We start from the raw sequence: 21508 nt of genomic DNA, 5'->3' as shown, positions 1-21508 counted from the left end.
AAAGTACCTCATGTCCCACTATTGCAGGCATGAAAAGCTCCCTGTGGAGCGCTGAGGCTCCTCCATCCCCATTAGCTTTCCACTGAGGTGAGGAGCAATCAGCACCCTGCATAGTCAGTCTGTTGAGGGTTTGATCAACTCTGATAGCTGTAGGTGAGACTGCTGCTCCATGCCAAAATCATAATTATAGAATGTTTCAGGTTTGAAGGAACCTTTAAAGATCATCTAATCCAACCCCTCTGCCATGTACAGGGTTCTTTCACTAGATCAAGTTTCTTAAAGCTGCATCCAACCTGACCTTGAACCATCCAATGATGGGGCATCCACAACTTCTCTGGGCAACCTGTTCCAGTGTCTCACCACCCTCATTTTAAAAAATTTCTTCCTTATGTCCAATCTAAACCTACCCTCTTTCAGTTTCAAACCATTGCCCCTTGTCCTGTCAGTACAGATCTTGGTAAAAAGGGGGTTTTTTGTTTCTTATAAGCTCCTTTTGTATATCAAAAGGCCACAATAAGGTGCCCTGGACCCTTCTCTTCTCCAGGCTGAACAACTCCAACTCTCTCAGTCTTTATAGGAGAGGTGTTCCAGCTCTCTGATCATTTTCATGATGGTAAATGGTAAAGCAAATGCTGACATAGCATATGGTCTGCAAAGCAACAGCTGTGGTGCACAAAACTGTTAGTATTTCAGACTCAACATTGGCATTTTGTGTTCAAAGCCCAGTTCAGTTCCTTTTATCAATTCCATTACTATTATATCGCCAATGGGCAAGAAGCATGAAGAGCTTTGTATTTGAGAAAATTATTCAAAGCAAGAATATTCCTGGCACTAGTGAGACTATAGATTATTAAAAAACAAATGGTTTTATTTAAATTAAAAATTAAAATTAAATTTATGTTATAAGTAATAAAAATAATAAAAACTGTATTCCAATCCCTTTTTCTTACACCTGAAGCTTCTTACTGTTTCAACAATGAAATCCAAGGGTATTATTCTTCATTTCTGTCCATGGCCATTTCACAGTCTCCATCACAGAGATTTTAAATGCAAACACTGCTGAGTGTTTGTTATCTTTTTCTTGCTTTTTAACCTAGGGTAAAGGAAAAATTATTTTCATTTGACTTAAAAAAAAACCAACCCCAAAAAACCCCCAAAACAAACTAGAAACATCTATGGAACCCTTTTCTAGTAAATATTTTTATTTCAGAACCTAACTTTTAGGCTTAGTTTGAGTAGGCATAAAAGATTAAAACTGGTTTTACAGGAGATGGTAGCTGCAAGTTTAGGCGTTCCAGCCAACAGGATCATGTGCCATGTTAAAAGAGTTGGTGGAGCTTTTGGTGGGAAACTCCTGAAAGCTGGCTTGCTGGCATCAGTTGCTGCAGTGGCAGCAAACAAGTAAGTGCAGTATGCGTGTATTGGGATATGAAGAGAAAATGGGGTGAACAAGTTTTGCAGGTTGGCTAAAATGCTTTCTCCTTTCCCAAAGCTGCTATCCAAAAAGTCATAAAATCCTGACTGTTCACATTTTGTAAGACTGTTCAGTGCATTTATTTGTTTTGTTTTGATTTGTTAGACTGCTTATGTTAAGCAGCTGTAGCCTCAACTGAATTAGTTGACTTCAAGACTTGAAGAAATTGTTATTAACATAAGCTAGAAATATTCTTGAAATGATTGAGCATTTCAAAAGAACCAATCCCTAACTACTGAGGTTTTGTATGTACATTCAAAACATGACATTAACCATCCAGATGTGAACTTCACTGGCACAGCAGGATGCAGAAGTTCATGAGTGGAACTGCGCTTAAGAACAAGTAGTTCTAGTTCAGTTCCCAACATCTTTCAGTCAAAACTAGCTTAAATCTATTAGGTATTATGTTTTTGCTAATACTATTGAATTAGTTTAGGAACCTTAACACATAAAGCTCTATCTCCCATTCTCAAATTTGGCAGGACAATATTGGCAATCAGCTGTCAGGATAGTAATCTCTTTTGTAAGCGTAACTTGATTTGCTACAGAATGCACATCAGGTTACATCCTGTCTTAGCCAAAATGATCTTATAATCTGAGTGGTTAGCTCAATACGTTTTTCTTGTTACTACTGTCATTTTTGTACAAACTGTTCTTGATTATTTTTGGCCATGTTATCTGTGTTTTGGATTACCCAGGCCATGCTAAAACCAATCTTTTTTATAGTTTAAACAATCTTTTTTATTGTGAGGACCTTATTTTACATCTTATGTTCATTTATTCTATAGTAACTATTTTAAATGGTATATGCATTTGTAGACTAATTTTCATATTTTTATTATTATCCATGTTCTGGTTTTATTCAAGGCACCCTATTTCAGTATGATTCTGAATAGCTAAGAGGTTGCTATTTCTTGCTTAAGGTTGAATGCTAACTGCTGTTAGCTCACTTAACACAGTTTGGTCTTAACAATGAAATAATTTCTTCAGAAGTTTGCACTGAGTTATCTCGTTGGCTTTCAAGAAGTGAAATTAAAATTCTAACATGATTGTAAATGGAAAAAAAAATGAACTCTGGACATAGCTTTAAGCATATATTTAAGCCTATTAAAGTTAAGTTTAATCTAAATGCTTGTTTATATGCATGGCTAGATCTGGATACGTGATGAACAGACATCTCGTTAATAACATCTCTTATTTTGACTGAAATTTGACTATTCTTTTGTTGATTTAGAACCAGCAGAGCAGTCCGTCTAATTCTGAGCCGAGGGGATGATATGTTAATCACTGGTGGCCGACATCCTTTTATTGGTAAATATAAAGTGAGTGCCACAAGAATTCAGTGAAAAAATGCCTGCACATATTCTGTGAATAAGTATTTCAGTGTTACTGGTTAATATTTATTCTGTTTATGAAAATGAGTATAATCAATTTGATTTTAAAACAAAACTAGTAGCCAGGAAACCAAGAGATAAAGCCCTTTCTCTGCTTCTGCCTCTGTTTCTTCAGGGTTTTTTGTTTTTTTCCTAGTCCCTTTATGTCCTTTTCCTTTTATAGCTCTTCCTATTTGTCTTTCTGTAACGGGAAGCCAAACTAGCTCAGACTTCTTCTGCAGAACTTTATTTTAAACCATCCATATGGTTAGGTTCACACAAAGGAGCAGCTAGTTTTTCACAGAAACAGTGTCATACAGGAAAAATCACCCTGTGGGGGAAATTAATCTCTTCCCTGCTCATGCACTTTCATCAGTCATAACTATTCATTAGGACAATTTCTGCCGCCTTTTCCATCTCCACTACACAGGTAAAGTTAGAGGGGCCTTATGCTTCCCTAAAGTTGAAAATGAGCTGTAGCTCATGTTGAGAATTCAGGAACTATTAGCAGCAACAGGTGAAGAGAGATGTGAGATAAAGATAACATTGCTTCATTAAGAAAAACAAATGTCATACTTCATCTGCCAGACACTATTCTTACAGTCAGAATGGGAGTTGACTTTGCCTACAGTGAACATTCCTGGTGACGCATTTATGAGCCATCTGAGGCAATACACAGGAAGCCACTGGGCTTCCCTGCTTCTTCCTCTCCCGATGGGCTGATGTTGCTTATTATGTGCTATAGCTATACAGATCACAGGTGCCAGGTGGGAAAGCCAATATCTTAGGAACATTCTTTCTCTCTTGCCCTTCTATAGTTTCAGTGAATGCTGCTCAGAAATCAATAGTTCAGTATGATGTTAATTTTGTGGGTTACATTCGTTTTCAAATATACAAGCACTGAAGAAATGAATGAATGCCAAAATCTAAATAGGTTATTGTTGATTCTTCTAGGTTGGCTTCATGAATGATGGTAGAATCAGAGCTGTGGATGCAAAATATTACATTAATGGAGGATGCACCCCTGATGAATCTGTCCTGGTATGGGTTTTATAAGCTGATGAATCTTATAACATGGAGAATCATTAGCTGGGCGATGATGAAGGCCAAATTTCCTTGCACATGTATTGTTAATCATATAACCTTTTGATGTAGGGACTCTGGGTTGTTGGAAAATCTACATCTAGTAGCTGCCTTTCTGAGAAATCTACTTAACATTGAAGAGAGCCAGTGGCCTGTTCATAAGGCATCAAAACATTTTTTAACTTACCTATTTTGGTACTGACTCTTAGAGCCTAATTTGAGGTATCTAATAAGGGATTTTCCTTTTCTTGTGTTTTTGTGTTTGTCGTGTGAAATCTATAAAAGAAAAATACAGGAACCAGAAGACACTGTAGACTGCAGTACATATGCTTTCTGGTGGAAATAAACCTTAACTGTGAATTTCCATAGGACATGATAATTCAGAATGCTTTCTTCAGTTTGTTTCATAGCTCCTATTGCTTTAAATCTAATCTGCGTATTTTTAGTTCTGTGTGGCTTTTGATAGTAGGAGCACAATCAATCATAAAATGAAGTATCTGTTACAACCTTAACTACTGACCAGCACTCAACTACTAGTAACATCAGCTGTGTTCTGTGAATATCAAAAAAGAACTGAAAGCTGATATGCTGCAGGAGAAATGTATGAATAAAGTCTGTATGTGTGTATAACAGTATTCTTACCAGCAGCGATTGACAGAAACCTGATTTTAAAGCTAGTTGTCTCAAGTTAAGATCTTTATATGAGATGAGGAAGATTTAAATGTGAATTTGAATGAAGCACTGTTCTAACATTTAACTATACCTATTTGTCCCCTACCTCAGGTAGCAGAAGTATCCTTATTAAAAATGGACAATGCATACAAGATTCCCAACTTGAGATGCTGGGCTTATGCTTGCAAAACAAACTTGCCATCAAACACAGCATTCCGAGGGTTTGGCTTTCCCCAGTCAGCACTGGTGACAGAAACTTGGATAACAGGAGTTGCAGATAAAACCGGTTTATCACCAGAAAAGGTGACAAAATGAAGGCATCTTCTCTCTTGAAATGAAGTCTATGCAGTTGGAAAGTCAAAACCCTTTAGATTAGCTCAACTGTTTGAACAAATCTTTTCTAAGTGAAACATAATTTGTGCTAAAATTCATATTTTTTATTGATGTCTGATTGTTGAATGAATAGCATGCTCTTACAAACTAAACCAAACTGTTGATTGTTCAAAAAACATACCATAATCTTGTTGTCTACTAGTTCCCCAAAATGGTCAGTCTACCTTTAACAGGATTGTGTGATAGCTGTGAATTTTATTATTTCAGATTAGGGAAATAAATATGTATAAGGAGGATGAGCAGACACACTTCAAACAAAAGCTTGATCCACAAAACTTAATACGGTGTTGGAACGAATGTATGAAGAAATCTGCATACCACAGTAGGAAAACAGTTGTCAGTGAATTTAACAAACAAAATTACTGGAAGAAAAAAGGGATTGCCATTGTACCAATGAAGTTTCCATTTGGACTAGGCACGCGTTATCTTTCTCAGGTTAGTTTCTTTAAAGAATAAGTGAGCTAAGCTTTTTATCCATAGAAGATTACAGTTACTCTACCTTAGGATACAAAACAAATGTGTTATATTTCAACTTCTGCAAAACTATCATCCTCCTAATGATTGTTCCCTGAAGGCTACACTAGCTTCTAGCTCTCTTCAAGCTGAGATCAAAGTTTGGTTTTCAGGACTCAGGCACCTTGGACCCTGCATACTTAAAGGCCAGTCCCATCTCTTGTGATGTCATATTGGTTTAGATGAGTTGTACATTTCCATGAAAAATTTTTGAAGACTGATGGCAAAGTGTTCATTGGATAGGTTATCTATTCTAGAAATAACTCTGAGCTTACTCTTTCTAACCATGGGGGTACAATGGGATGCTGTTCTTAAAGACTTAACCCTTTGATGTCATCAAAGACTAAGTTTAAGAAAGAAAAGGACAGCAGAATTTTTGGGGTTTGTAGTTTGTTTAACATAGGTGTCCAGTGCTTCTGGAATAGGCAGCATTTTATCAACTGAAAATTAATTGACTGGCTTCTATCATATTAAACTGGCTGTCTCTGTTCAAGACAAAAGTCACAGGGCCTTTGTAGTCTGCAGTGCTACTTCCAACTGAGTCCAGGAGGAAAATCTCATTCAGAACCTTCCTGCTGTGTCTAATGCTGACAGCCTGCCCAACCCATGTGGTTGAAAGACCTGTGCCCAAAGACTTTCAAACATCAATGAGAGAGAAAATGGAACTTGCAGCAATTCGCACGTACAGCCACTAGTGAGGGAGGTCCTCCAGCTTCTTTTGGAACTGTTGAGATACTGTTGCCAGGTGTAGAATTATTTCAGGATCTAGCAACCGAAAAAGCCGACCTCCAAGGATTTGTATCTTTTTCTTTTGAAGTTCATTACAGAGGAAGAACAGGGACTAACATTCCAAATTTTGCCTTCTATTCAAAAGCAATAAACAGATAAATTGAAATACACTTCAAAACTATGTCTATCTTTTTTTGATTCATCAGTTCATCACCGTATACAACACATTTCTCACGAGTCTAATCTTGATTTTGTTTTTCTCTTTTAGGCTGCTGCTCTAGTTCATATTTATACTGATGGATCTGTGCTTCTGACACATGGCGGAATTGAAATGGGGCAGGGTATTCATACAAAAATGATCCAGGTAACAAATGATCCCAACAAATATTACCTTGTGCTTTATCTGTCATGCAGATAAACAGTGTGAAGGTTTTCTTCTTGGTTAGTTAGTGTACCAGTAGAAAAGTTTATCAGCATAGCCACTGCTTCTTTGCATTGATAGAGTTAGAAAGCAAAGGTGCCTTCATTAAGAATCATAGAGACAGCAGGAAGGAAAAACAGGTTTTATTCTTCCAGTGGTATGTGAAGAGGCTTATTAAAAATAAGATTTTTGGGGGCTGATCCCTAAAACCCATGGTAAAAAAAAGACAGTATTCAGATTAGTATACAGTCCGGACAATGTTATTATGATCTTAATTGTTTAAGGATTAATTGAGAGACAGATCTCTAAAGATATTTATCAAGTCAATGAAAGCTTGGGATCTGGGCCTGCATAATTTGCTCTAAATCATACAGGATATAAGCAGCAAAATCAGGAACCTATTGTTGGACTCCAGATTCTCAATCCAGAGTTTGAGTACAGCTAAAACATTGCCCTTCTTTTCTGCCTCTTTGTACTGACAAACTGGGCAGAATGATTTCAGCTGGAGGTTGGAAGACAACTTGCTAAAACTTTATCTTGCCTGGTATCACTGACTTCTGGCAAGAACTGGGGAACTGCTGGAGTGTTTAGAATGTTTCTAAAACAGAGAATATATTCTTCTTCCTGAAACAGGTTGCTAGTCGGGAATTGAACATCCCCATGTCATGTATTCACTTCTGTGAAACGAGCACAACAACTGTTCCTAATGCATGTGCCTCAGCAGGATCTGCAGGGACAGATGTCAATGGCATGGCTGTGAAGGTAAAGAGTAGTATTTAATTTAACAAAACACCCTATCCCTCGTGGTATTTAATGCCTGCCAAACTTTAAGCATTAGTGATCCCATAGAAATCAAGTTTGAGATGACTAATAATACCACTGGAGATTGCCAAGAAGAAACATGATTTGTTGACAGTTTCTCAGTAATGGTGCTTATGAGTTTTCAGAATACGATCTGAGCTTTCTCCGAAAGGCTTAAGTTTGACAAAATCTTTTTTTTTTATCTAACTAACTAGTCCCATGCAAATTTTGTATCCCGTTCCTGTTCTAAATCTACTGATTCATGTAGATTCCAGCCCTTGTAACTTAACCCTTTATAAGGTTTGTGCCTATGCAGTTAAAATGACACCTCCTACCATACTTTGTCAAACAAGATGACAGTAAAGCATAAACTAATTAAGTGCTAACTAGAACATATCTTGAATAGTACCAAACATATATATGTTATTTTTGTGTTATATTCTCCTGACATCTCACCAGGATGCTTGCCAAACTCTTCTGAAACGCCTGCAGCCTATCATCAACAAGAACCCAAAAGGGACCTGGAATGATTGGGTAAGACGTGTGAATCCTGGTAAATGTATTTGTGTGCTTGCAGAAACTGCGATATATGTATTGTAGTCTCTCAGTCTGCTCATCCTAAAGTTAAAAACTGCAGAAATAGGTTATTTCACAGAAAGATGTATTGTAGGTGCTTGGTTTAGATATGCGGAAAACAATCCCCAGATCCGGGACTTCAGGAGAGCAGACTTTGGCCTCTTCAGGGATCTGCTTGGTAGAATACCATGGGACAAAGCCCTGGAAGGAAGAGGGGCCCAAGACAGCTGGCTAATATTCAAGGGTCACCTCCTCCAAGCTCAGGAGCAATGCATCCCAACAAAGAGGAAGTCAAGCAAAAACACCCAAGAGGCCCCCATGGATGAACAAGGAGCTCCTGGGCAAAGTCAAACAAAAAAAGGAAGCCTACAGAGGGTGGAAGCAAGGGCAGGTAGCCTGGGAGAAATACAGAGAAACTGTCCGAGCAGCCAGGGATCAGGTTAGGAAAGCCAAAGCCCTGATAGAAATTAGTCTGGCCAGGGATGTCAAGGACAACACGAAAAGCTTCTATAGGTATGTTAGTGATAAAAGGAGGACAAGGGAAAATGTGGGTCCCCTCCGGAATGAAACGGGCGACCTGGTTACCCAGGATATGGAGAAGGCTGAGATACTCAACGACTTCTTTGCCTCAGTCTTCACTGGCAAATGCTTGAGCCACACTGCCCAGGTCGCAGAAGGCAGGGACTGAGAGAATGCAGAACAGCCCACTGTAGGAGAAGATCAGGTTCAAGAGTATCTAAGGAACCTGAAGGTGCACAAGTCCATGGGACCTGATGAGATGCATCCGTGGTTCTTGAGGGAACTGGTGGATGAAGTGGCCAGGCTACTCTCCATCATATTTGAGAAGTCCTGGCAGTACAGCGAAGTTCCCACTGACTGGAAGAGGGGGAACATAACCTCTGTTTTTAAGAAGGTAAAAAAGGAAGACCCAGGGAACTACAGGCCAGTCAGTCTCACCTCCGTGCCTGGCAAGATTATGGAGCAGACCCTCCTGGAGACTATGCTCAGGCACATGGAAAATAAGGAGATGATTGGTGACAGCCAGCATGGCTTCACTAAGGGCAAATCATGCCTGACAAACTTGGTGGCCTTCTATGATGGGGTTACAGCGTTGGTGAATAAGGGAAGGGCAACTGACATCATCTACCTGGACTTGTGCAAGGCATTTGACGCTGTCCCGCACGACATCCTTGTCTCTAAATTGGAGAGACATGGATTCGATGGATGGACCACTCGGTGGATAAGGAATTGGCTGGATGGTCGCACTCAAAGAGTTATGGTCAACGGCTCAATGTCCAAGTGGAGAACGGTGACGAGTGGTATTCCTCAGGGGTCAGTACTGGGACCGGCACTGTTTAACATCTTTGTCAGCGACATGGACAGTGGGATCGAGTGCACCCTCAGCAAGTTTGCTGGCGACACCAGGCTGTGTGGTGCGGTCGACCCACTGGAGGGAAGGGATGCCATCCAGAGGGACCTCGATGGGCAGGAGAGGTGGGCCCATGTGAACTGCATGAAGTTCAACAAGGCCAAGCGCGAGGTCCTGCACGTGGGTCGGCGCAATCCCAAGCACGACTATAGGCTGGGCGAGGAATGGATTGAAAGCAGCCCTGAGGGGAAGGACGTGGGGGTATTGATTGATGAGAAGCTCACCATGAGCCGGCAGTGTGCGCTTGCAGCCCAGAAAGCCAGCTGTGTCCTGGGCTGCATCAAAAGAAGTGTGACCAGCAGGTCAAGGGAGGTGATCCTGCCCCTCTACTTCACTCTAGTGAGACCCCACCTGGAGTACTGCGTCCAGCTCTGGGGGCCCCAGTACAGGCGAGACATGGAGCTGTTGGAGCGAGTCCAGAGGAGGCCACAAAGCTGATCAGAGGGCTGGAGCACATCTGCTATGAGGACAGGCTGAGAGAGTTGGGGTTGTTCAGCCTGGAGAAAAGGTGGCTCCCGGGAGATCTAATTGTGGCTTACCAGTACCTGAAGGGGCCTACAGGAAAGATGGTGAGGGACTGTTTATCAGGGAGTGTAGTGACAGGACAAGGGGCAATGGGTTTAAGCTGAAGGAAGGTCGATTTAGATGAGATGTTAGAAAGAAATTCTTTACTGTTAGAGTGGTGAGGTACTGGAACAGGTTGCCCAGAGAGGTTGTGGATGCCCCATCCCTGGAAGTGTTTAAGACCAGGTTGGATGGGGCTTTGGGCAATGTGGTCTAGTGGAGGGTGTCCCTGCCCGCAGCAGGGGGGTTGGAACTAGATGATCTTTAAGGTCCCTTCCAGCCCAAACCATTCTATGATTCTATGATCATATCTAGTTGGAAAGGAGGGGAAGCTATCTGTGAAGTCACATTTGGAGGCACTGAAGTTTTTAATGTACAAAAAATATCAGTTTGTGCAATAACATGACCCACCACAGCTTATCCTTGACAAGCTGTCTACAAAAGATTGTCATGGTATATGTGTACAGGGTCAGTTTTCCTCCATGTCAGTTCTTTATTTTTACCAAATCAATACAGAGAATCCTTCTCAACTTCTTCCTTCCATGTCTCTCACGTATGCAGTACATTATAGAACTGCAAGAAGGGTAGCAGGAATCCTTGCTCCCACTGCTCTAATATGTAATTAGTTATAATATTAGTTACATTTGCAGTAGAGTAGTATAGAAGTAGTGCTAAAGCTATTTATAGAAATGGCCCCTGTCCGGGCCCCACTTGAAACTAGAATAGAATTTTAGGGCTAGAAACTGAATTTTTTTTTCAACTAAAAGCTTTCTGCTCTGATATCAACTATTTTAAGAAGGTATGGCTGAGAATCTAGTCTTGTATATTGAGATGTTAAAAGAAAACCTGTTTGTTATGTCGTCTTATCCAGTATTGCTTGTTATCTGTGGCCTAATGAAAAGGACAATCCCTGCCTTGAGGCATTTACAGATCCAGTATGCTAGGGTGTTTCTTCTCAAGTGATTAAATACTATAATAACTACAAAAATGTAAACACTTTCTTGGCAGTAGTAATTCCTAGCAATAGCAAATAATGTTGGAATACATGTGGTAGCTTGATAACTGACAGCTATGTACGCAAAGATAAAATCCACTCCTCCTCTAATGGGTGCCAAATTAATCCGGATAATTCAGACACACCCAAAATATTAGCAGAAATGGCTGACCTAAGAAAGAATGTGAATATATGCAGAGAAGTAATTTTACATCTTGCAAGTTCAATAAATTACAATTAATGATAAACAAAATAAAAATTCTTCTTGACTTGTAAATTGAGTAAATCTAACATGAGAATCACTGAAAGGGAATAGATTTAGGACTTCATCCTGTCATTTTTACCACTGGCAGAAGAACACTGCAAAGAGCATTTCTCTTGTCAACTGTCATTTTCGTGCAAATAGGTCATGCAGATCTTTTATCTCAGTGACTTATCAACTAGATCTGTTCAATTGACAAAGAAGGACCCATTTCTATTGAACTATTGAATAAGTAAATATATGTATGCTGTGTTCCTTCCTGATTCCTTCCTTGGTTTACCACAAACACTGCTATATTTTACAGGTTAAAGAAGCTTTTGAACAGAGTGTGAGTCTTTCAGCTACTGGCTACTTTAGGTAATATATTTTTGTTCTTTAGAAATGCATAGGCTAGACCAGGACTGATTTCTGAAGATAAGGTATGCCATGAATAGAAGATCATGTCTCCAATAGTTCTTTCTAATGGCTCAGCTTATGTTTTATGTAATTCTTTGATATATGGATGGTTGGAGTATAAAGTTTAAGTGCTAATTTATGTCAAGCCCTGTGTGGACCCTCTAGAAAATACCAAAAGAATATTTCATCCCATCTTTGCTCCATGATTTGGCCATTAGCAAACCAGAAAGCATCAAGAAAGTGACTGCTACCCATAACAGTAGGTATGCAAAGTGGGATATAGTTTATTTAGTGGAGGCTGTATTACTATAAGCTATAAATATTGTTGTACTACGAATTATTTACGTTTTTACCCACAAATACGATCACACGGAGTTCCATGACAAGAAGAATGAGTGGCAACATTAGAATATTTATCCAGCACACACCACACCTGTAATTAGCAAGCCGGTGCACTTGTGGAAAATTAGGCCTATTTAATTCTAGATCTGAACCTTAAGGTTATTTCTCTTTAGAGGAAGGAGAATTTAAAACATCTGGTTGAGTTTAAAAGAAAGCTTGTGGGTTGTGGGTTTTTTTTTTTTTTTTAAACTAACTCAGGAATCAGATGCCATGATTCAGCACCAATTGAAAGCTAGAGGGGGACTTACTGCTCACATGAGAAGTGGGGTTGCTCACTGACCCTAGGTTCAGAGTCACTGTTTTGGCCTCTTCGCTTCTGGAGCCTCAAAAAATTCCCATCATATATACTCTTAGACATGGATTTATTCACAACAGCATGCTATTGTAGGACACAGTAATCTTAAACAGAATTCCCACAGCTCGCTCTCAGTGCAGTCTTGTGGTCCTTTTTCTTTGCATTCTTTCACAGTATTTATAAAGAACCAGAAAATAAAAACTTCTGTGCTATAACACAGGTGGGGTTACAAGCAAAACTTCTCTCTCAGCCTGCTGTGCCTTCTATCTTCTCTCTCTCCACCTGCTTTTACCTACTTATCAATATCAACTTTTCAGATATTCATGTCATCTGGAGTAAGTTGAAGAGGCACTTTGCAAACCCATACTTACTTAAAACACCGAGAAAAGACCAAACAATATCCCTTCCTGCTGTTAAGTCTGTTCAAGTATGCAGCCTTTTAGGAATGTTGATATCTCCAAAGCAATGAACAACAGTCATATTTTGCTATTGACATTTAATGGAGCCCAAAACCATCTGCAGATCCCTGAGCCTCAAATCCTATACTGATCTAGTTCTTATGCAGTCATATTCTCCACATCCAAGAATCTAAAAGCCAGCTGAGGTAGATGGAATGTGAGAAGCCGAATATGTGGATTTTGTGTATCCCTTTTTCAACACACAGTTCAATGCCCTGAATTATAGTATAATTGGTTTACAGGGCATAATTTTAAATATGTTAAACAAAGACATTTCAGTCATATATGGTCAAAAAATATGCCTTTGTCACGTAGCTCACATGGTTGGGAGATGCTGCATTTCACTGTCCTCTTGTGTCCATTGAATTTACCCCATCAGTCCTGACTACTATAGTCTCCTCAGTTAGTCCCACTCCCTTCTAAGTAATTACACCTTTATTTCAATATTCCTGTTTTAACCCTCTCATTCTGTAGCCAGTTGCTGTAATTTTAACTCTTTCATTTAGCTCTTATAAATTATTCTTTCATAAGACCAGTTTTCCTCCCTTTTTCTGAATTCCCTTCTGTGCGACCTCAGCAACCTTTACCTTAAATTTGTATTCTGTTCTTGATTACCATGTCTTTATTAGTATATTTCTGGGATTATGCTGGTTATAGACTCTCCTGAACTGAAATATCTTGTCTGCTAAATGTTGTATAAATACCAGCTCCATCAAACCTAAACTGCTGGTGCTCTGTAGGATTTCATAGAACTTAACTGCTGAGGTTCTGACCTGTCATTTAAGATTTCAGTTGAAGTAGTTTCAAACTTTCATGTGCTCATCTGCTTTGTTGTGATGCAAGCATTCATTAATTTTCTTCTTGTGGACTTTGTTTCCTTTGTCAGAGGTTACAATGAAAATATGGATTGGGAGAAAGGGGAAGGACAGCCATTCACATATTTTCTTTATGGAGCTGCGTGTTCAGAGGTTGAAATTAACTGTCTAACAGGAGATCACAAGGTAATAACTGAGTGTCATGGAAGTTTTGTAAATTATGTAAATGAGGTTTGTATCACTGGGTGCTCTAATAACCATTCAGGTTTTGCATTAATGTCACCTGTCTTCATATGATAGTAAATATATCAACAGTGTAAATGCAAATTACAGGTGGAGCAGTATGAAAGCTGTGTAGTGTTAACCAGCTTGTGGCACATCTGTATTAATGCCATATGGGTTCACCTTTTGGGTTATGGCAGACATCTGATATGTTCTTTGCTCGTTCTTGCCCTGTTTGCCAGCAAACAAATTACAGCAGAGCTGAATAGTCTCTTTCCAGGCTTTTGACCATCTAGACAGCTAAATGTCATAGACTGCTTATCATGTGCCCTCTATCTGTATTTATTTACGTGGGGATTTCCTTGTGCAATGGGAAAAATCTGGCATGGCTGTCTCTGGCTAAAATTCTGTTAAAGTTGAGACAAGCCCATTTTGCTTGTAATGGGGTATTGGAAATTACTCTGAAATTGTGTACACAGAGGGGCCTCTGTCTTAGTATATAGTATTCCACTGAATACTGACTCTAAGCCACATTATATTCTAATGCCTCCACTCCATGCATCTTTCTCAGTAATATGCATTTGAATTTTATTGGCAGAACCTCAGAACAGACATTGTTATGGACATTGGATGCAGCATAAATCCAGCTGTGGATATAGGACAGGTATGTACCAAGAATTTCCTGCTTATTTCTATTACACTGATAGTCTTATCTGAAGTAAAGATTACCTCATGAATTCAGAAAACCCTGATTTCTTACTAGATAATGTTGTAAGTCATAGATCATATTAGAAAGTCCTTTCCTTCTAGACTTGCCCCATTTGAATCAGTGTCAGAGCTTTGTAGGTATCAATGAAGCTTGAATTTTACCCTGCTGTCAACCTCTAGTACTTCCTGTATGTATAGATGCCCCACTATCTGCTGGAATTAAATCCTGTTTGTGATCTACAGTTTCCAAATTCTCCTGTTGTTTGACCTGCCTTCCCCACTTGATAGCAGGGAAACACCTTTCATCATTGAAGGCTGGTCCACAGATCTCATCACTTCATTGTGAAAGCATTTGTCTGCCTGGTATGAGAGGAGTGTGAAAGCTTTTCCCATCACAGTAGCCCCAAAATGTTGAAGAATGCTGTTAAGCAAACAGAAAAAAAAAAGATCTTCTAATGGCTAGCGATACAAATCAGTTCTTGCCAAAGTTTTACCCATTTTATCAAACATGAGAACATAAATGCTATTTCTTTTCTTATTTAAAGATTGAAGGTGCCTTTGTTCAAGGCATTGGACTGTACACAATGGAGGAATTAAAGTACTCTCCAGAAGGAGTCCTCTATACTCGGGGTCCAGATCAGTATAAGATACCTGCTGTTTGTGATATTCCAGAACAGTTTAGTGTTTCCCTGCTGTCATCTTCCCAAAATCCTTATGCCATCTATGCATCCAAGGTAAGCAAACCATCACAGGGCCTGATTCTTAGATCCCATGACAATCAGAAATTACTCTGATATAAAAGATATCTAAGTTTTCAGTTCCTCTTCTTTAGCATTTCAAACAAGTATACAAAAAATTATTTTATTTATGACATCAGGGAAGCTAATATGAAAAGATATAATGTGGGATATTGCTGTATATCTTTCCTGGCTGGCAAGTAGTAATTTTAGGGTTTTGTTAACAGACCATACACAGAAGCTGCAAGCTGAATTTAAAACCATACTTTTAAAATGTGATGATAAACTAAAGGGTTAGAATAAAGACAGCAAAGACATTGACAGAGAAAACATATTGACAATGAGTGTGTGCAGCTTACTTATGTGTGTTATGCAATAAGAAATAGGACTGTATGTGTGTATTTATATGAGAAATTGGCTCAAGTATTCAGTTGGTATAAACACTGCTTCAATTTACACCAGCAAATATTCTAACCAGTTACATGTAAGTAGTAATGGTAAATCAAGATTAAGGTAATTCTGCAAATTTTAGCTATTTCAAGTATTAGGTGTGCTTTTAGAATACAGTAAAATAGCATGACAAGAGGAAAAAGCATATTTTAAGGCAAAGATTATTAAAGAACAAATAAGTCTTTTAAAATTATTTAAAGCTGTCTCAGTGAAACATAATTAGAAAAGTATTTGTTTCAAAAAATATCATCCAGGTGAAGTAGTTACATAGTTGATTTGGAGCTGATCTAGAGAGCTGATACTAATATCCTTCTTCAAACAGAGCTTTTATCCTTTTCTGTGAATTTATCCCCTATAATTAACCCTAAAATTCACTGTAAGAAGGTGTGATTCTGTCTTCATGCAGCATGTTTGGGGAAGACATTTGGTTCTCAGACCTTTAGCAGGGAGATAAGTAAGATTCAATTGCAATATGCTGATCCAATCCAGATTAAAATGTTCAATACCACAGCACTGAGAGGAGTATGGAATAAGGGTGGATTTGACCTATCTTTGAGATAAGGAGCAAATGTGAATCTTATGTCAGAACCAGTGAGAGGATGTCAAGCCCACTGAGATCAGTGGTGTTTGTGCACAGGAAATTATCATGAGTTCAGGCTTTGTTTCTTAGTTGTGTCTGTACCTGGGTTTGGATTGTTTCAGTTTTGTCTGCCAGTTATTCTAAATTTCAGTTTAGCAATGAGCCAAAAAGATTCTAAAATTAATAACCAATATTTGAAATCAACATTTTTAGCTCCCTGGAAGCAGGTACCATCAGAAGACTTGCTGTGATCTAAGCCTGTTTCCACTAAATCTAAGAGAAACTTCCTTACTGAAGGACAAAACACTTTTTGAGTCACTGACTTTTAAGCTTTTTACTTGATATTGGTATGGCATGTACTCCTCTCATTTGCTCAAAACCTACACCTATTTAACTTTTTTTTTTTCCCCAGGGGATAGGTGAGGCAGGACTTTTCTTGGGATGCTCTGTGTTCTTCGCTTTGAGAGATGCAATAACTAGCGTGAGGAATGAGAGAGGACTGAAAAAGACCTTTGCACTAAACAGCCCTCTGACCGCTGAACAAATACGGGCAGGCTGCGCAGATGACTTTACTGAGATGGTAATAGGAAGGTGGGGGAAGGGTCTGTTGAAGTGTCTGGGTAGAAGTGCATACTGCTTTTCACACCCTTGAATGGTGGGATGCCTAATGATGTCTCCAATTGGTCATGCTTTGTATATAGCAATATCATACGGCTCCCTCCTTTGAAGGGAGGGAGGGCTTTTAATTGAAATGTCTGGTAACAAGTCTCACTCATGCAAGTTATTCCAACAAATGCCATTCAAGCATTGTATTGGAATTTCCCTGATTTTGTATAATCCTTTTTTTTCCTTTGAAATTTACATAATTTTTACAATCTGTTCTTTCTCTGAAGCTGCCTCCTTTCTTCTGTATGTCAAATCCCACAGAGGATTAAATAGCTCCTCTTACCGACATGCAGTGGATACTAGATCAGCCTCCAAGCATCTTCAGTCTCCTTCCAGGTGTTTTACCCCAGTGACTTGTACTCTGACACTGTCACCTCATTCTGGTACTCTTTGCTACGCCCAGTACTCTTTGGGAGAAAAATAATTAACTCAGAGCTAACAAAAGGATACAGAAGAAAAATAAATGAGGCAATACACTTCTTACAATGCTCATCCTTTATATTCCATGTTTTCTGCAACTGTTCATTGTAGTCATGTTCCCACTGCTATTACTTTTTTTTTCCTGTTAAGTTTTTATTTAGTTTACAGCATCTGTGAAATAAGGTCCTTGCCAGGATATAAATCCGTACTGTGCCCTGAACCTCTGAGGCTCTGCCATGGAAATTCTTGAGCTCTTACTCACAGACTAGTCCCATAGTACTTCTGTGGTCATGGTGGGGCATCATTGGCTTCCAAATCAATAGGTTCATGGGCTTACTGTCATCGCAGGAGCTTGTGGGAGGTGAGGTCCACCAGTGCAGAGACCATGCTTCTCTACCCCTGTTTCGCCCTGACCCCAGTTATCACTGACCTTCCTTCCAGCCATCTTCCATAGGTATCTCCTGTAGAACACCCTGCTGAGCAGTTTGGAGGCACCTGATAAGGGCAATAATGGGAGCTTGCCAGTCAAATAATATTAACAAGTCACTCTCTTTGTTTCTTGCTTGTTCTCTTAGATGACAAATGATGAATCTGCTTCGTCCGCTCCTCGGGCCATATCTGTGTGAGTGACAAACCAGAGTGCGCAAGACCCAAACAGAATGCAATGGAATGAAAAACTGATTTACTGCCCCAATACACACTAATCAACACACAGATAAATATATTTTCTCATTTTCAGAATAGAATCAGGTACCAAAGATATGCACATTACGTCTTCTGTCCTTATCTTCATTCTCTATCCAGTATATTCATTACAGTGCTTTGCTTAAATTACTGCATTTAATGACTAGAAATACATCTCCTGCATTTGAAGCATATATGTTCAACAAGAAATATGTGCTGAACAACTCAGCTCAAATGCTGCAGGAGAAGAAAGTTCAGATGAAGTATAAAGGTATGTTAGATACCTTACTACCACTTATTACACTTTACAACTTCATATGATAAATGATTTTTTAATGGCTTCGGCTAATTTTCTAATTTAGTTTTGAGTCTTACAGTGGAGTGTGAGTGCAGAGATCTTTTTCTGTTGAAGAATCAGAATCTTGTTTGTTGGATTCAGTCCCTTTTTGATCAGAAGTAATGCTCTGATTTGTAGTAAAGCTGCTTTAGATTCTTTTGGCACAGACATCTTTGTTAAAAGCATGCAAGAAACAAGACTTACGATTTTCTTTTGCTGTGCTAGGCAAATTTCCGTGGCTGACCTACATATATAGGAGATGAATTTTATCCCAAAAGTTGGAAGAGTGACTTAGTTGTAATTTCCCCCAGAAGCTTTCTTTTTCTCATGGAGCAAGCCAAAAGCCTCTGAACTTAATGGGAAAACTCATATGGAGTTCAGTGTGCTTTGAATAGGACACTGGATGAACCTGTCTCTGGAAAGGATTCTTAAGCAGTGCTTAATCCTGTGCTCAGGACTATATTGAGCCATGAAAGTACACTTAAGAACTTTTTCCCACTCTTGGCCACTCCTGTAATAAAGAAGAAAGAAAAAATGTAATGAGATCAAAAGATGATCTGCAAAGATCAGTCATCTGATGCTGCCTAGGGTGCAGTGGGATTAGACCACTCCCAAGTAGTAACAGCTGGAGAAAACAGGAAAATATAAAGCAGCACTGTATTAAATGGTAACAGAAATTCTGGTGTTATTAAATTTGAAGTATGTGTATATTTGTAACCTAAGATGAGACCAAGAAATTACATGGAATATATCAAAGTTAATATATTATGAAATCTTCAGCCACAATATTCAGATTTCAGCGTCAGAATCCACAATATTGAACTGACCGAGAACTTCAGCCTTTCCTCATCTTGAAGTGCAAAGCTGAGATTTCAGTTCTGAATGCACACACACACACAAATACACAAATCTCCATGGTATTTGAATTTGGGGCTTTGATCTGGGATACATCCTAATAGAGAAAAAACACTTCACTTTTTTAGTAAGTCTACCCAAGTTACTCGAAGTAGCACCTGAAAAATTGTGGCAGGTTCTTTGATAAGAAAGAAGATCTGGGAAAATAGATAGTTTGTATGTTCAAGGTGTGTTTTCAGTGAACCTCTGAATCAGTTATTCCTTGATGAGAGTGGTGATTGCTCTTCCAGTTACTCATAGGTCGGATTACTCCAGAGACATGAAGACTGTCATTTATAATGAAATTAAATGACTCTAATTTGTTTGACATATCAGCCTGCAGGTTCTTATTATTTTACTGCCTCTCAGTTTTCCACAGACTATTTTCTCTTCCTGCCTTCCATCCCTTTTATGAGTTGATAATGTATCTGTGACAGAAATCAGGTTAGTAGGTTAAACTGGTTTTGCATTGGCTATTAAGATATGAAATCTTTACTGTTTCAATTTGTTTATCTCTCTGTAACTGCTATGAGTAGGTGAAATTCAGCTGCTTAAACATAGGTGTTTAGACCATTTTTGATGTCATAAGATAGCAGGTACATAGGAGAGCACAGGACTGGAAGATATGCCATAGCAACTGGAGGCCAAGCAGGTTGTAGCAAATCATCTGAAGTGGCACTAGAAGTGTAGTTTAGGCAGCTAAAGCCCCATTGGTTTTAACTTCTTTTTCTTCACTTTCTTTGTATTACTTTGGCTTTTATATATTGTAAGAAAGTCAATAAATCAAATTAAATGTGAATGCTGCTGCCATAATTACTTTTTCTGATTTGCAACATCTTCTTAGTTTCACTGCATGGGCTTGTTAATGACAGCTCACAACCCCATGTGTCAATAACAGCCCTAAAAATGTGGATAAATTCTGGGATATGCTGAAGCAGGGAGCATATACATCTATTGAACTGGAGAAAGATGCATTATCTGTTGTTCTCTTGTGTGCCTATGCATCAGCACTGGTGCGGGTTAGTTCCAGACCCGTCAAATCTTGTAAAAATTGTGGCCCAACCCTTGCAGGCAGGCAATGTCATCTCCCCACCTACAGTGCTGAGGTGTTTGTACTCCAGGGATTCATCATGTTCTAGACCCTCACTTTGTTTTCTGCAGTGCAGATCACATGTCAGCTTGTCAGTATTTCTCAGTTATTATTAACCAAGATTCCTCCCTGCCACTTTACAAGTGGCACTGTTGTCTGATTGTCTCAGTAGAATCTATACACGTACCAAACATGGGTTGCTGGGGTTTTTTGGGGCTGAAACATATTAAGCTGTCTCCTGGCTTTTAGGTGTTTGAAAAACTGCATGAAAGTAGAAATATCAGCAGTTAAACATCCTGATGGATGACACTATGGCTACATGGGATATTATGAAAGAATTTTTCTTAGGCTCTATAGGCGTTAAGAGGGGGGTTTTGTTACATTTTTAGTATTGTTTAAAATACGCAGACTCAGGGGGCTAGATAAGCAGAAAGGTTAGAGCTTTAAGGCACTAACGTGTTGGATGGCTATTGACACATTAATGTGCACTGTACAGAAACACCCAAACTGGAGATGGTTGAGAAGAACTTTTTCTACTAATTTTCTTCATGAAAGAAGTGTTTCTATAACTATCTGCCCTCAGCACTCCCATTATCTCTGTGTGTAAGCTTCCACACCTAACATAAATACTACGTTTTGATTTGGAGGCCTGGTACTCTGAAAATTAGATATTGGACTGCCAAAATCTAGTATTGCATCTGGCTCTTTCTCTTCTTAGGCCTTTGAACCTGCGCTGTTGTACCTACAACCCATGTGGAATACTACAGCAGTGCTGCAGTTGGCAGGACTCATTGGGGCTTTTGCCTGCAGGACCTAGTAACTGGCGTGGCTTCGGCGGTCGCATTGTGGTAGCTCTCAGGCATACATTAGGGGCTAAAACACAAAAGAAGCAGCCTATCTCTCCTGAGAATCATTTTCTTTCCTTCTAATGGGGAGTGGTAAGAGATCTGGGACTGACTACTTTGTGCTGCAAGCCTACACTGTCTCTAAATGAAACACACTGACCTTTGTTGTAAAATATAAAAACAGTAAATTAAACAAAAGACATGTATGTACACAAATGGAGATTT

General features: G+C 39.1%; 1 protein-coding gene across 4 annotated transcripts in view; it reads left to right on the top strand.

Annotated features, from left to right (window-relative positions):
• LOC129207996 (aldehyde oxidase-like) overlaps positions 1-20147 on the top strand; it is a 44347-nt gene extending 24200 nt beyond the window's left edge. Inside the window, exons 22-35 of one of the 4 annotated variants that reach the window (XM_054829969.1) lie at positions 1268-1401; positions 2709-2796; positions 3802-3888; positions 4714-4905; positions 5203-5430; positions 6506-6601; positions 7292-7420; positions 7919-7993; positions 11589-11641; positions 13722-13836; positions 14471-14536; positions 15126-15314; positions 16760-16927; positions 18009-20147. In XM_054829969.1, coding sequence (XP_054685944.1) covers positions 1268-1401; positions 2709-2796; positions 3802-3888; positions 4714-4905; positions 5203-5430; positions 6506-6601; positions 7292-7420; positions 7919-7993; positions 11589-11641; positions 13722-13836; positions 14471-14536; positions 15126-15314; positions 16760-16927; positions 18009-18059 — 1671 coding nt within the window. In that variant the 3' untranslated portion in view covers positions 18060-20147. Of the gene's footprint in view, positions 1-1267; positions 1402-2708; positions 2797-3801; positions 3889-4713; positions 4906-5202; positions 5431-6505; positions 6602-7291; positions 7421-7918; positions 7994-11588; positions 11642-13721; positions 13837-14470; positions 14537-15125; positions 15315-16759; positions 16928-18008 lie in introns of those variants that run through there. The other 3 variants (XM_054829970.1, XM_054829971.1, XR_008577641.1) reach the window with 3 other exon arrangements.
• Positions 20148-21508: the final 1361 nt, after the last annotated feature.

The sequence above is a fragment of the Grus americana genome, chromosome 6 (genome assembly GCF_028858705.1).
Source record: "Grus americana isolate bGruAme1 chromosome 6, bGruAme1.mat, whole genome shotgun sequence".
Lineage (NCBI taxonomy): Eukaryota > Metazoa > Chordata > Aves > Gruiformes > Gruidae > Grus > Grus americana.
The sequence above is the reverse complement of the archived record's forward strand: the minus strand, read 5'-3'. Positions and strand labels throughout refer to the sequence as shown.